The sequence below is a fragment of the Sitophilus oryzae genome, unplaced genomic scaffold (assembly GCF_002938485.1).
Source record: "Sitophilus oryzae breed Bouriz unplaced genomic scaffold, Soryzae_2.0 scaffold_1396_pilon_pilon, whole genome shotgun sequence".
NCBI lineage: Eukaryota > Metazoa > Arthropoda > Insecta > Coleoptera > Curculionidae > Sitophilus > Sitophilus oryzae.
The window spans coordinates 11,478,139-11,494,635 of NW_022146055.1; the positions used below are offsets into that span (position 1 = coordinate 11,478,139).

At 32.9% G+C, this 16,497-nt stretch overlaps 1 protein-coding gene across 2 annotated transcripts in view; it reads right to left on the reverse strand.

The window, feature by feature from the left end:
* The window catches only part of LOC115876050 (calsyntenin-1), a 495,751-nt gene that overhangs the window by 16,116 nt on the left and 463,138 nt on the right, over positions 1 to 16,497 (reverse strand). Inside the window, exons 3-7 of one of the 2 annotated variants that reach the window (XM_030891724.1) lie at positions 14,689 to 14,907; positions 13,900 to 14,166; positions 13,698 to 13,840; positions 12,855 to 13,037; positions 11,812 to 11,835 (exon numbers count right to left, since the gene is read on the reverse strand). In XM_030891724.1, the coding sequence (XP_030747584.1) occupies positions 11,812 to 11,835; positions 12,855 to 13,037; positions 13,698 to 13,840; positions 13,900 to 14,166; positions 14,689 to 14,907 (836 nt within the window). The remainder of the gene's footprint in view (positions 1 to 11,811; positions 11,836 to 12,854; positions 13,038 to 13,697; positions 13,841 to 13,899; positions 14,167 to 14,688; positions 14,908 to 16,497) is intronic. The other variant, XM_030891725.1, reaches the window with a different exon arrangement.

Here is a 16,497-nt window from a genome sequence, read left to right on the forward strand (position 1 = left end):
GCGTGTATCGATCGGTTTTTTGTTTTTGTTTAGAATTTCATAACATAACCCTATTTTTTTTGTTTGCAATTTGCAATAATAATAATTATTATTCTTGAAATGGAGAATCATAATCCAGTAATTGTTGGTAAGTGTTGTTTCAAGTGTATACTCGCTAACTCACTTACCTATCCTCTCTTTTATGATCCTGTTATGCATAGTTTCCTGTTATTTCATTGCAGTGGTATAATCTTTGAACATTATTTTATAAATAAAAAATTAATTAAAATTTCCGAACGATTTATTCCACACAAACTCACAAGCAAAAGTATAACGCACACGTATTTGAATTCATAAAAAATAACCAAGACAGAAGCATCAGCCGGACGCCGGACTAGAATCAGCTGTTAAAAATCGATAATCCCTGCCAATATGCTTTAATGTGCAAGTCAACCCAAACAGTTCTCTATTTATGGTCTAAATTACCGTTCTGAAATCGTAACTAAACGATCCCAAGGTAGGTTGGTACGCAAATAGGATCGTCCGATAACCGTCAAATCTCGGTTGGAACACATTTGAATTACTGCGCACGAGCGTGATCGTTCGGTGACGGTTCTGCGGCGGGTTGGAATAAACCTAGTATAGTGGCATCGATGGATACCGGTCGTCCCGAAATTGTCGTTGCTAGTGATTCTTTTTTCTTTTGAAGTTCTTTTACTGTACACTGCAATACGATTTCTATGTTCTTTATGTTTAGCCATCCATATGAAGGCCTCATTTTCGTATAAATCCAAAAATTGCAAAACAACATCATTTGAAGACTACATGGGAAAAACCAGTTCTGTCCCTTTTAATTGGAACCGAGAAAAATGCAACTTACTGTTTTTAAAGAAATATGTTATTTTCGGTTGAATATAATTAGAAAAATATATATCATTACCAATTCTGAATTATTAATATTGTGAATTATCGCCATACTCTTATACCGAAATAAAAATGTCAAAATGCAAAACAAAACAGGGGAAAAACCAGGGAAGTCCAATTAAAGGTGGTAAAAAACCTAAATCTAAACTAAACTATTATTTTTTTTGTTGTAGGAAGAAAATTAATATTTAAGTAGGTTTTCATTACAATACATAAATTTATAACATAGTACTAATTGCAAGATGCATGCTTGTCGCCCATGCGTAAAGACATCTCTGGTTTTCCCTTGTACGGCAAAATAACCAACCTGTAATATCTTTGGGACTAAGCGTATTATTTCTTTCTTTCTTCTCGAATGACGTTAAGATTTGTCTATAAAGTTGTATCGTTATCTTAATTTCTATGAAAATGTGACATATCTATTTTTTCCCCGTGTAGTCTTCATTTGTCCGCTCCATTTATTGCTGTGGGAACGATTTAGGTATATCGCCAATATTGAAATTATTAATGTAAATTTGATATTATATAATCTATTATTGTTTTAACGTTTTAATTTATCCGCAATTAACTCGAAAAACACTACGATCCAGAAATAAACCGGACATACGCTATAACAGTACAATTATTTGCGCAGTAGTTTTTTTGCGCCTCGGCAAGTATAGTCAAGGCTGGCCAAGTACACTTGGCAAGTGTACGATTAATCGTTTGACTCGGGCTATGTTTACCGACAGAGTGGGGTCGCGACGAGTGATAAAGGAAACCGTTCTCACGACATGGCGAGTATATTCCAATAACAAATGTTTGTCAAGTACACGAGTCGTATGCGCCTTTAGATAGGAACTATCGGAAATAAGAAATAGCCATCTTATACAATAGTCAAGCAGCATTAAAAGCAATCAACTCAGTAACAATTAATTCGAATTGGTCAAAGAATGCTTAGAGAAGAAGTCCTCCTACTCTGGATGCCAGCCCACAAAAGGATAGAAGGCGATGAAAAAGAAAACAATGTAGCTAGAAAAGGAGCGAACACTCCATTAACTGGACCAGAACCGTTCTGCTTTCCAAGTGGAAACCAACTTAACTCCATCCGTAATCTGGAATGGGAATCATCCAACGGTCTAAGACATTCGAAGAAATTTCTCAAAACTTACAACCGAGAAAAATCAAAGATTTTTCTTGATATTCTTTTTATTTTACTTAACAGGACACTGTCTCCTCAATCAAACCAAACACCTCAGTAGATTGAAGCTGAGCAACATCTATTATTCTATTCTACATCATCATTCTACATTTTACATGCTCCCAGTAAAGTCGAGAATGATAATTACAGCATTTATTGCAACTACGCTATGCCAACCATAAATAGGATTCAAGAAAACCAGTCCGATCTAGTCTATTTTTTTCATTTTATCACTAAAAAATTACTTTTCTGTTGAAAATAAAACCCACTTTTATAATAAAACTTTCTTATGTTCAATTCCCTCCTTTACATACAACGACTCTATAGAAGAAAAATGAAAAATCTATCGATAACAGATACCCGACAAATGATTCTGGATAGCAACGTCCATATGTCCGCTATCAGATAGCTATTCATCATAATTATCGGGAAAAATTCTGTGTGGCAACTAGCAACGGTTCTTTCAGAAAGCGCTAAAAGTCTCGGTGGAAAAAAGTCGATCCCCGCCGTGGCAATCAATTCTGGATCAACCATATTTCTTTCGGGATTAAAAGTTCATTATTTCCACTGGCAAGGGGCCAAATAACCTTTGAACACGCCGCTATCGAGCGCAGATATGAAGGGAAAATACACATACAGGTCGAGGTTATTTGCCTTATGCAAATCTTTCAAAGAACATACGTTTATACAACTGTTATAATCTTTAAAGATATACATAGAAAGCAGTAAAAATAGCATATTGTTGTTGATTCGCCGCACAGTGGTTCGACCCAATGCAATTTGCTGGACAACTTCAACTTGGACAAGCTGGACAAACTTCAAACTTGTTAAAAATAGTCATAACTTTATTTCAGATAACTTACTGAAAAGTGTACAGTACGTCTGTCCGTTCCGTAGCTACGGCGTATCCGTGAGGGGGGAAACGATATTCTCTCGATGTTTTTCGTAAAAAAATGAGTCGACGCGTTCCGTCAATAAAAATTCGACAAATTTGCAAATAGCCAATAAAATGAGTGGGCGGAGCGATTTGCGGTGACGTACTCGTCAAATCAACGTCTAAAATATATTGCTGTTTATTTAAATGTTTTTTGTCCGCATTCCTTTCATAGACACAGATCCAGCAGACGTACTGTAGGGGTGTGTACTAGAATATTATTTTATTTGAAATTCGGCATTAAATTGACTATTACAAATTAGACTGCATAATTTCATACTTATCGTAAGACTTAAGAACTTTATATCATATTTTTATTCTATAATATGAATTATGAGCTTCCTATTTGTCGAGTTCTTACCAACATGCATTTAATAACAATAATCCTGAAAATCTTATTATTAAACAGCCTCTACACTACTCCCGAAATGTTTTACGAAATATTTTATTAACATCGGGTCAATCAATAATTTTTACAATCAGCTCGATATATTGATGTTGTTGATGAGTAATACTGGACTCATCAAGCAATACTACTGTTATATTAATCAATTAAGGCCGCGTAAACAAACATAACATAAACAATTTTATATACTAATTCCCATTATAATAATTGTAATTATATTCCTGCAGATTGAGTGAAAAGATTTGTTCTTAAATATCTACTCTACATATTATAAACGCGTGTTCAAATATTAATTTTGTGGAATATATATCAACATAAAACCAGATGTAATTAACGAAATATCATCGTAACAACAGCTATTCTAGAAACGTCTTGGTTTACTTATTTCAATGAGATTTATGAAAAAAAAGTCCTTTGCCTCGGGTGCAGATACCGCCACGTCTTGGAAATAGCTCATAACAAAAGAAAATTGAACGAGGCAACGAGTAGTTTTCAGGCGCTTTTTCACCTAACCTAACCGCTCTTTACCGTAGTTTACTGGTCTGGTTCGCCTGGTTTTGCAACGGAATACAGCCTTAGTTAACCTCGACAGTAATGAAACACTTCAATACCCCGTATACTATTAACTTATCTAGTCAAATTATTAATAATGTATATTTCAATTATTTAACTAACGAAACAAATAAACAAACAATATATATCCGCTTTTCCAACGTCCATTTCAGCCTGTTTGTTATTGGATTGAATTCCATTCTATGTGACCGAAACCGAATTTCGCTTGTCGGCGTCGGGCATTCGAAAACATCGCCCGAAATTAAAATAATTTTATTGCATTTAACTCAAAACATTAGCGCCATTATTACGGGGCGGCGTGACAGATGGTCTGTGCAAAAACGTTTGTAATTAAAAAAGTGTACTGTTGCGCCCGCCGATAAATATATCAGTGGCGTTGAAGCGTATTTAATGAAATGTGGACCGGACACAGCCAGAAGGCAGAAACTGATGCCCGGATTTAACAGCGGGATAAATTATTAAACGATGTAGCTATATGGAAATTAGACTCGATTAGCAGGACTAAAATGTATACGCTCTATGCCTGGTTTATCAAAATATTATTATATAAGTCTTCTTAAGGAAGAAAAAGTGAGCCCACGAGATCGAATGCACATTAAATCTTAATGTTCTAAAAAAAACAGAAAGAAAAAAGAAAACTTTTTCGTTAAACTTAAATTTTTATATTTTTAGTTTTTAACCCAATTTTCATGAATTTTTTGGCACACTCTATATAAATATATCAACTTTAATTCTTAAACTCACTTATTGGTATTGGCTTGTATTGGCTTATTGTATCGGGTGGATCAAATTTGACGCTTTTAAATGGAAACACCCTTTTCTATAGGAGATAGACAAAACCTAATATCAGTGTCTGGAGCTCAATTTTTATCAAAAACATGATGGTGAAAACCGCACGTCGATATCTGTTACCGTTTTCGAGTTACGGGGTGCTTTTCAAAAATGTGCATTTTTAACAAATCACTGTAACTTTTTTTCTATGAAAAATTTTGTATATTATGAAAACATTTCCAAAGCACCTGAGCATTTTTTTATTCATATCAGCACATGCCTTGGTTAATTTTTAAAAGCCAAATGAACTTGCACCTAACAATTGGCAATTTTTTCGGTTATAAAATTCCTTTTGATGTTATTTTTTAATATGACGAGATAGATTTGGCGACTATTGTTATGTTGACAGTTATACAAGGTGATCCGAACTGTATTCCGGAAACTTTGGCAGCATATTCTTCAGATAAAAATAAGTAAATACGTTCGTATAAATGTATGTTCTAAAATACTTAATTTCAGAGATACAAGGTGTAGAAGTTATTTCGATTTTGTCCAAATAATTTATGAAGTAACGTCAATATTTGGATAAAAATTGGTGTCTGGGAGTTGTTTGACATGAGAAATTCGATTTTGATGTCAATATGACTCCTACCTGTAGAAGGCGCCACCTACATATTTTTTAACTGGTTTGAGGAGTAATAACGTTTCGTCCGTACCTGCATAAAACTACTGAGTAAAAGAATATACATTTATCACGTTATTTTACGTAAAAAAGATCTCTTGAAATCGCTACGAATAATGATTATTTATCGTTATATTATTTGGAATCGAAATTATCTACACCTGTCAGCATTGACATAAATTAAACATGTTGGCTAAATAGTTATTAGACTAAAATCATAAATTTGAAATGTTTTTGTACCAAAACTCAACAGAAACTGTTTTATCATCATTTTTTGAAGAAACATTTATGATTCATTAAAAAAAAATAAAAAGTTCCCAAATTTATCATTTCAGTCAAATAATTATTTCAATATTATATTCAACATATTTATTTTTTTGCCAATAATGACATGTATTCACTATTTTCGTTTTAAATATCTTGAGAATGGTTGCTCGTAGCGATGTTTACCAAGAGACATTTTTTACGAAAAACATCACGGAAATGTATATTTTCTCACTCAGTAGATTTATACAGGCACGGGCGAAAAGTTATTACTTTTTAAAACAGTTAAAACACATGTAAGTGGCTCCCCCTACAAATAGGAGTCATATTGACATCAAAATAAAATTTCTCGTGTCAAAAAACTCCCAGGCACCATTTTTCATCAAAATATTGTCGTTACTTCAGAAATTATTTTGAAAAAATCGCAAATAATAATTAAACTTCTACACCTTGTATCTCTGATACTAAGCATTTTAAGACATACATTTATACGAACTTTTTTACTTATTTTAATCTGCCGAATATGCCGCCGAACTTTTCGGAATACAGTTCGGACCATCCTGTATTTTCTGAAAAAACACGCTATTCAGGTGCTCTAAGAACTCATGCAACTTGTATTCATCTTTGTTTCCAACTCTAAAGGTGTCATCAACGTCACAAGGTTTATTATCTAAGAGTTTTGAATGCCTGGAATTACCACTCCATGTAAATATCAGATTGACAGTGATTCTCCTATTGGTAAACCCTCCTATTGTTGACAATATCGTCATTTACTTAAATGTATGCATTTATACAACACATTTTTGGAACTACAATTTTTTCATTCATACCTGAACAATATCAGAGAAGACACGCGACCAAAGCGATAAAAAGTGTTATAATATTCCAATTTAAAGTGTTTTCTGAAATTTTACGTACAATGAGTACTTTGGCAGCTATTCTTATGGAAATAACAGTTACTAATGTTTGAGATTTCAAAGAAAAACGTTTGAAATTACTGCGAGCAATGAAAAATATACCCACTAAATTACTTCTTCGCGCTTCACAACATTTATTTGAAAAATTACCCGGGCAGCAAATTCAACCACTCCTCCTGCCCATTAATACACCATAATGGAGTCTTTACAGCCGCTTCTATGTGCTTTTAAAGCGTTCGGTCATACCTCGCAGTTATGTATTTGGCACCAAAACGACGGAGAGAGCCTTCCAGCTTCCCACGCCTCTTTCTCGCCTCGAATGTGTGTGAGTGTGTGTATATGAGCTCGTTTAATTTCTTATTTAAAAGCGTAAACCCGCTGGGATATTAAGCAAGGGTAAAGAGCGGGTCTAGGCGGCCAGCAATAAAATTACTTACGGAGGTTTAATATAATCACTAAGCTAAAATGAGCAGGGATAAAAAGGACCTTAGCAGCCCGAGACCATCCCATGCCTCTTTAAAGACCAAGGCCATAGCGTGGAGTATAGATTTATATAGATTACTGTAGTTAGGACAATTGAAAAGAAAATTATGTATCATGTCTTAGCTGGGAAAAGACCATACCATAACATGGTATACTGAAGTTTTCAAAACCAAAGTAGGGACAGGGATAGGAGTATTTGGGTCAAAAACTAAATACTCCGAACCAATGAGCATCTACCCCAGCATTCTTCAAGGAGAAATCTACCCTATCAAAAGATGCGTACAACTTATTTTATATAGATAGGAACTATCAGAAACAAGAAATAGAATTAAAAGCGATTCAGTAACGAAGTAAAGCAAAGATAATAAAGTCCTCTCTAAAGTCTCTAAAAAAATGGCGATAGTGATACAATGATAGATGGATAAAAATCTCAGTAGATCGAAGCTAAGAAAAAAATAGTTAAAAATAGGGAAACACCAGAACACCTCATGATTTGGTTTGGTTTGATTTGGTACCACTATCAGATGGAGAATTAACATCTTTAAAACCGTCTCAGATACTGGCTTTTGTCAAAGCCCCGAGACTGTATGATGAGTTATAACTCCTTATAATTCATGAATGGGGAGACACAATAGATCTGTAAGGTCATGGTGATTAACCCCCTCACATATGCATTCTACATGACATGTCATATGAAAAATCACACTACAGAGATCTTGTAAACCAAAAGAGATATAAAGATGATTAAATTAGAGAAAGATTAGTTGCGCCTTGGTGAGCTGTGATGAGTATTTGATAATATCCACACATTCCCAATGTAAATTTTTTTGCTCTACCAAAAGTTGATATTATTAGATTTACAATCCGACTCTATCCATTAAACTATCATAACTTCCAAAAACATTCATAAAATATAGATGAAAAAATAATACTTATGAAATTATATTAAGAATTTCTATAATATTTTCCAGGAAACTTTATTATTTTATTTTACTTTAAATGTGTCTCCATTTTGTTTAATAATTTCCTAAATATAATAATATTTGTTAGAAAGCGTGAACTTAATTTTATTATACGAGCCCTATCAACTAAATGTTCGGACAAACAAAAATTTATTAAAAATTTTTATTTTCATTAACTGAATTATTTATATTTAAGAAATACTTTTAAAATATATTAAAATCTAACATTTCTAATGAGTATTTAAATAGTTTAGTTTCTATAAACATTAAAATAAACTGTAGGCCAATAAATAAACAAAAAGATTGCACAAAATCATGACAACTAAATGTTCGGACACATTAAAAAATAACTGTTCCAATATGGCGTTACATCGGCATGAACTTTTGCAACCACGGCAAGCCTGTTTGGCATTGTTTTTATTAATGGTTGACATACGCCAGAATAAAAATTTTGCCATAATTCACTTAATATAATCGTCAAATGTCTCAATCAAATCTCTCAACATGTCTCGATAACATTAAGGTCCGGACTGTGCGAAGGCCATGAGGGAACCTTGACGTTCATGTCCCTAAACCATTTTTAGTAGTTTTAGCTGTATGGCATGCCCGCCCATCATGTTGAAATATAAAATTATTGTCCTGGTCTTTACCAGAACAATTGGTTACAAGGACCCCTTTATCCTTCCCACTTGACACAAGAATATTTTACAAAATTTTTTGATTTTTTGACGCATCAATTATGCCTTCTACCACCTCATACTTTTCTGGGCCTATTTTGGACATACACCTTCAAATCATAATGCCTTTAGGAAATTTTATTGTCCTTTTGAGGCAATCTTTATCAAATAGACACTCTAGTGGTGTTCGATTATATTTATTATATCGATATTAACCCTTAACTGGTCGGGTAATAGATATGTATCATAAACGGTCCGGCGTAGTCTGTGGGACTACGCCTTCTAAAAAGTGAAAAAAAAACACACAAAAACTAAAAAATAACAAATTTTTATTTTATTATATATTATGTATTATTGAACTAATATAGACAAAAATGGGTTCAATTAATATAAGCTTTAAGAAAATATAGTACAAAATAAAATAACATACATATAAATTTGAAAAAAAAACAATTGGATTTTTACTAAGCTCTAAAAAATTAAACCAAATTACTAACAGTGATTACAATACAGAAATATGTTTTTAGTACTATATATAAAAAAATAAACTATAAAACTGAAGTTAAAGAAAAGGTTTTTAGTTACAGCATGAGGCAAAGTTCATTGTTTTCCTGAACATGTTTTACAAAATGGATTCGTACATTCTAGGCATTAAAAACAATTAAACTAGGACATAACATTGTCTTTAACTAGGATAAGAACTCTGGGATAAGAAAATCTCCGTGGGCGTGTTCTGGTTGTACATGAATTGCAAGTATTCTACCAATTGTAAAGTATATTTCTCTTGGAATATTGGGCATTGTCAAACGCATTTGTCTGGCAGATTGTCATATTGTCACTGTCACAGTCCTCATCATATCATTTTAATAGAGTTTCTTCATTACTAGAGTCTCCTAAACGCACTCGTTTCGAAGGCCCGGCCATATTTTACAAAAGTTTGTCAAACACCAAAATCTTACGCAAACGGTCCGGCGTCGTCTGAGAGACTACGACTTAAAGTAACTTCTGCCATAACTTCTAAAAAACTAATCCAGTTTGGGCATAAATATGGCTATCAGTAGTTGACCGAGAGGGGGAGGATTAGCTGGAACGCCAATTGTGTGGGCGGTCCCAGTAACTAATGAGAATGAGTTAATTATTTGGCGTAGTCTGTCAGACGACGCCGGACCAGTTAAGGGTTAACGTGCACTTGCCATTTGCGATTGGAATTATTAGCGTCGGATTGGGAAATAATTATTTTTTTTACCTTAATGTCATTTTTGTAGTTTCCAAACCAAACACCAGAAGTTCCAATCCGACGCTGTTAATTCTAATCGCAAACTGCAAGTTCAAGGATTACATCTGCACGCATGCATGATCTTTATAAAAGATGGACAGTGGAATTTCCTAAAGACATTATGCTTTTAGAGTTTATGCCCGCAATGGGTCTAGGAAGGTATGAGGTGGTAGAAAGGCACAACTAATGTGTCAAAATATCAAGAAATTTTGAAAAACAGTTTTGTGCCAAGTGCGAGAGACCTTTACCAGGATATGCATTTTATATTTCAACAGGATGGCGTGGCATGCCATATGGCTAAAACTGCTAAAAAATGGTTTAGGGACATTAACATCAAGGTCCCCTCATGGCCTTCGCACAGTCCGGACCTTAATGTTATCGAGACATGTGGCATAAAACAAAACAAAAATTGTGCCGCGATCCCCAAGATACCGTTGCCCATTTGACGATGATATTAAGTGAATTATGGCAAAATTTTTAATAAAAACAATGCCAAACAGACATGCAGTGGTTGTAAAAGTTCATTCCGATGTAATGTCATATTAGAACAGTTATTTTTTAAAGTGTCCGAACATTTAGTTGTCACGATATTGTGCAATATTTTTGTTTATTTATTGGTCTACAGTTTATTTTAATGTTTATAGAAACTAAACTATTTAAATACTCATTAGAAATGTTAGATTTTAATATATCTTTAATGTATTTCTTAAATGTAAAAAATTCAGTTTATGAAAATAAAGATTTTTAATAAATTTTTGTTTGTCCAAATATTTAGTTGTTAGGGCTCGTAATATGCACAAATCAAGTTAAATATATAAAATTCAATATAATAACACCGCCTAGTTAGGGGGTATAGCAACTCATATAATAGCTCAATTGTTAAAATAATAGCTCTCAATACTAGTTAGGGGGTATAGCTGGCCAATAGAACAGAAAACGTTATGCGCATCGTTGCCGGCTGGCCCGAAGCTATACATACATATAGGCAAATTAATAAAATTGCGTTTATCTCATCAAGGAGCCCGAAATGGACAGAATATCAAGAGACAACTTTTAATCGGCATTAAACGGCGGTTGCAACAAGAAAAAAGTCAGTGGCGCGCGTTTTTTTATTAGAAAAATATTCGAGTGATAACCCGTATGCACGTCCCTGGTGAATCTGTCGACACTTATTTAGCATTCAGATATGTTGCACTTATAGTAACTTTACGCTCAAAATTTAATTCGAATCGTTTAGAACTTTTTTAGAAAATTTGGAAGAAAATTATAGTAGATCGAAAAGTAGCCACGAAACAAAGCAGAATAAAATGAAAAAATGATATAAAAAATAAATTTTATTTTTTTGTGAGGAATTGCCCCGCGACAGATGGCACTTTTTTTTAAACACCCTATATAATTACTATTAGTTTACTAAGAAACGTAATATTGAGACAGGGATAGTTTCTCCATCCCACTAAGCTTACCAACTTAGAGAAACGCATAAATTTTCGCAATATCTCATTTAATTTCGCACATATCACAATGTAAGCGTTTAGCAGAGAAGATTCCAGAACATACTCCAAGTTTAATATGCAAATTATTTTAATAAGTTTTGGAGAAGTTGCCGGCACACAGTCATGCCCAAACTGGAAACTATTATGTAAGTATGTAAGTCGGCAAAACAATGACACTGACACTTGAATAATGCAAAAAATATATTAGTACTGTTAAGTTAAATTAATCTCGCCCGGTTAGTTAAAAGAAAAAAAAATCAAATACAAACACTTTTCGATAAAAATCTTACCAAAAATTTCATGTAAAGGTGGACCTAAATAAAATAATAATTAATTAAAGAAAAAATATGGAGAAGATTATACAAAATTTATCCCTTGCTCAACTTCGTTTTTCTAACTTTTTTACGTTTTTCTTTTTAATTTTAATTCACAATTAGAGCTGCTTGTAATATGAAGATCCAGATAAAAACATGTCTGGAAAAATAATTTTAAACAAAAATAAGCATTAAAATTCATCAAAAATCCCGAAAATTCGATCCGAATATTAATTAATTCAATATACACAGACAACTTTAGACTTTTTTAGGAAGGTAGAATATTATCTTGGAATTTTGGAAAATATATATTTTATTTTCACCAGAACATCTAAATAACTTTTAGTACACAATAATTCCATTATTTTCCTTTTAGTAATCAGAAGCCATTTTATTTTTCCTAAATATATTTTCCTGCCACCCCAAAAAGAAATAATAAGAAAGTGTAGTATGTAGTAATGAAAGATAAGTGGAATAAAGCATGGCTTCTCTCTTGTCTCTCTATTACTTCTCTTCTACATTGAAGGAAATCATCTTTAAAATAAAGCGGCCTTAATAACTCAAAATATTTCTTGTTACTTGATATAAGAAAAAAGAAAAGAAAATTGTTGTAGCTATATTTCTTCTTCCAAACTCCTTCGTATTTAGCTAATGGGATTGATTAAGCAGGAAAAAAGAAGGAAAGCCGACCTCAATTTGTTCTGGAAGGTTAAAAACCTTAGAAATGAATTTTGCTTATTAGTCTAATAATTTTAGATTACATTCAATAAGTCGAAAAAAAAACTGACTACGTTTTTTAAACCTTTCCCATGAATTTGTTTTTTTACTGATGTAAGTGTTTAGTGTTCATGTTCTTGGATGATATAATTGAATTACAAAAAAATACAAATTACTTTGTAAACAATTCACCCATTCGAGTCGAGTTTAAATGAAAGTAAAATTTAATAATATTTCTAGCCATAATTAAATAAAATATACATTATACAAAACGAAGTAGTAAGAAATTATTATGCACTTACTGTGGTCGTCGGCAGAACATAGAATATGCTCCTTGATATGCTTATCTTGACTGTTGTGTTCTCCGTGTCTCATCCAAGTAGCAATAGTGAATGTAGCTGGTAAATTGTGGTCCAATACAGAGTTCGGGATAGAAACAGCAGTACTGCTTCCATCGAATTCGAACATCTGATCTGACTCGTGACCTAAACATTTTTAAAAGGATTAATACAATTCCAGTTAATCTGGACATGTAGAAATCTTTAAATTTTCTTTGAAAATATTGAATATATCCAATAGATATTGTTGAAATAAGTGTAAATAAAAAAATAATTCTCAAGAACAGTGGCACATCACAAAATCTCACAATATTGAGATAGTTATTTTAAACAACTTTAACAGAGTTAATAAATATACTGAAATCAACTGAAATAGTGTCACATCTAAGCTTTGACGCATGACCACAAGGTGAAACTAGTGTCGTTATTTTTTCAACTAGAAATGTATTTGTACTTCGAATTATATTATGCAAGTTTGCCATGCCTTGCGAATGAGCTATATTATTGTGATATTGATTATTATAAAAATAGTTTTTTAGAAAATCTTGGAATCTTAGAAATGAAGGACCCAGGGAAAAAACTGATAAGCGCCAATTTCTTAATTTTAGGATTTTACAATATTATAGTAGGTCTAACTGATCGCTACAAAATGTACAGACTCTGCAGGACAGTAAGTTGTTAAATCCTATGATGTATGCCTAGTAGAAATATGGAATACATGGAAAGAACCTGATAATAACCAGCCGTCCAGTGCTCTCCTGTAAAATTAGTAAAATGCCAGTTTACTAATTAATAAATATTATTTACCTTCATCGGATATTAGAGGTTTAGTCCATTCGGCTCCAGCGCCTGGAGATGGGAGTAGGTCAATAGCTGAAGGTGAAGCTCCACATAGTTTACGTTGTGACTGAACAGAATACGTATCTCTATCACAGCCTTTACCGATATGTCTGAAAAGACAAATTTTGTTGGAAATAATTAAATTTCCTTTAAAACACTGCATATTTACCTGGTTGCCAAATCAACTCTAGCTCTTAATTCGCGAACATTGCATGGAATGTCACACAGCTGTAAATTGGCATTGGGGAATAGTTCTTGTTTTCCAGTCATGGGAGCGTAATCAACTCTTTCGGGTAATCCCCTCCAACCAAGTCTGCAGACTCTGTTAACTTTGATGGTGACCAGAGCTGGGAAAGATTGACGCATGCCACAATCATATGCAATGACGCTGAGAATGTGATTGTGAGAGCGTTCATAATCTAGCGGCTCAGTATTTCTGTAACAGATATATTTTCCTCAGCAAAATTGTCTTTTAATATCCTATCTAACAACAGTCAAAACGACTGCAACAATATTTTTTTCTGTTTCAGATTGTCTTAAATATAGAAAAGGTACAGCAATCTGGTTTATAACGTCCTATAGAGATACTGCCGAAAAAAACGGAACTCGGTCAATCAATAATATAGGGACGTACTTAAAATTTTCTAAACACTATGAAGTGATCTCAGTGGCACCCTAAAACTCATATTGGACAAATAATGACGCAACGGTGAACGATGGTTGAACAGTCTTTACTACCCAACAAGCAATGCTTCTGAACTACGAATCGACGTCTACCGATGATATTCGAATATAGATCTCTATAAACCAAGCCGTTTTATTTACATATAGATATTATTGAAATTTGAAAAATTTAAGGCAAAAAACTATAAAGGTTAAAAAACAAATAATTGAAACGTAAGTTGTTGCTCATTCTTTTGATAAATATCTACTAAGCCTTTGAATTCTTAATACAAACCTGATAACGCCGTCCATATCAATGACGAAGGGCTGATCGGATGTCAAGATCTCGTATTTGCATACGTCACCGAATTTGGGGGTGCAATCCCTATCGGTGGCTTCAACTCGGACGATTTCGGGATAGATTCGGCCTTCGTCGACTTGTCTGACGTAACTGGGTTCAGTGAATGTCGGGGCATACTCGTTGACGTCTGATACGGTAATGTGAACTGTGGCACTGCAACAAATAATTACAAATTAATACACGATGCTAAGAGAGAGAGAGAGAGAGTCACAATTAAACGGCTATGTATCCGTATGATCGTATCAATTGTTTTGCATAGCCTACTGCTGCTATTATACATATGGCCAAAATTATTGCATATATCGTTTAAAAATATACGGAAAGGAATTTAAAGAATCTTTTTTATACATAGCTTTGATAATCTGTAATAAACATTTTTTTGTTAAAATGGATATGGTAAACAATGTTTATCGTTCAGACCCAATACTATTACAAATTCTTGCACATTTCGATTTGTGGTCTCTTGGGTTTCAGAAGAAACTTGACAAACTTTGTGAGAAATAATTAAAATTGTTTTCAATATTTTCTGTTTAAAATGAAATTTGTTTTTGTTGATTTTCACTCGTTATGAAATAAAATTATAATAACAGCTAGGATAATATAGATTTTTAATTTTATATTAGTTAGTCGTGTAGTAAGCCAATATTATATCCAAAAATATAAAAAGAATCATATTAGGTCCAAAATAAAATAAAAATATCGTTATATGCAATAATTTTGGCCATGTGTGTATATATTTTTGTAAATCTTGTAAAAAATAGTTTCTTGTCAATTATTGGTCAATATTTCAAAACCAAAAATATGAATAACTTGCTAAGGTCTCTATAAGAACCTTATTATTACTTTTACCTTATCGATAACTTACTAAACTTTCTACCTTATTAATAATTCGTCACACAATTAATCAATCTTTTCAAAATCGCACTGTAGGTTGGAAACTAAGAAGACAATTTTGTGCATCTTTTTTGCTTCACAAAAAAAATTGCTCGAATTCGTGAAAACCGCAAGGTTCTAGATTATTTAAGTGAGATAATTGCAACCAAAATAGAACAATACCTTGAAACTTACAAGATATCCGTCCCAGATACTGGCTTTTGTCAAGGACCTGGGACTGTATTCAGGAACCTCCTGAAAAGGAGGTTCTACCCAACAACATCTATCTCCTCCCATTGTCAAAAGCAAAAAAAAAACATTTAAAAATGTCTAAAAATAACAACTCAGAGAACAAAATGGTACTCTATACTATTACTAAAAGAATAATTTCATATAATTAAATTATCCTTAAACCAAAAAAAAAAATGTCCAATGATAACAGTGACACTATCAAACAACGATAAAATTTATTCTACAAGTTATAAATTATAATACTGCTTTAGTAGAGTTATATTTTAAATATAATTTCTTTTCACACATTATTTATAGAATCTCACAGATAAAACACCTGTTTTGTTTGACATGTTTACAGTAGTATAAACATTAACGCTTCTTTGATTAATCGCCAGATATAATCGATGTAATTAGTATTCATAATTAGCCTTTTAACGTGTTTACCTCTAGAACTGCTTTGCTTTAAGATGCAAATCATCCGATCCATCAAGTCGTCAGTGAGACGTTGCTTATATTACATGTCAGACTGCTTCCCCTTTATCTTTTAGTTAATAATTTTAACGCTCCTTGCGTTCGAACGTTCTTAATGAAACGTCTAGGAATGGTATAATTTGCAGGCTTCACTTGACGTATCTA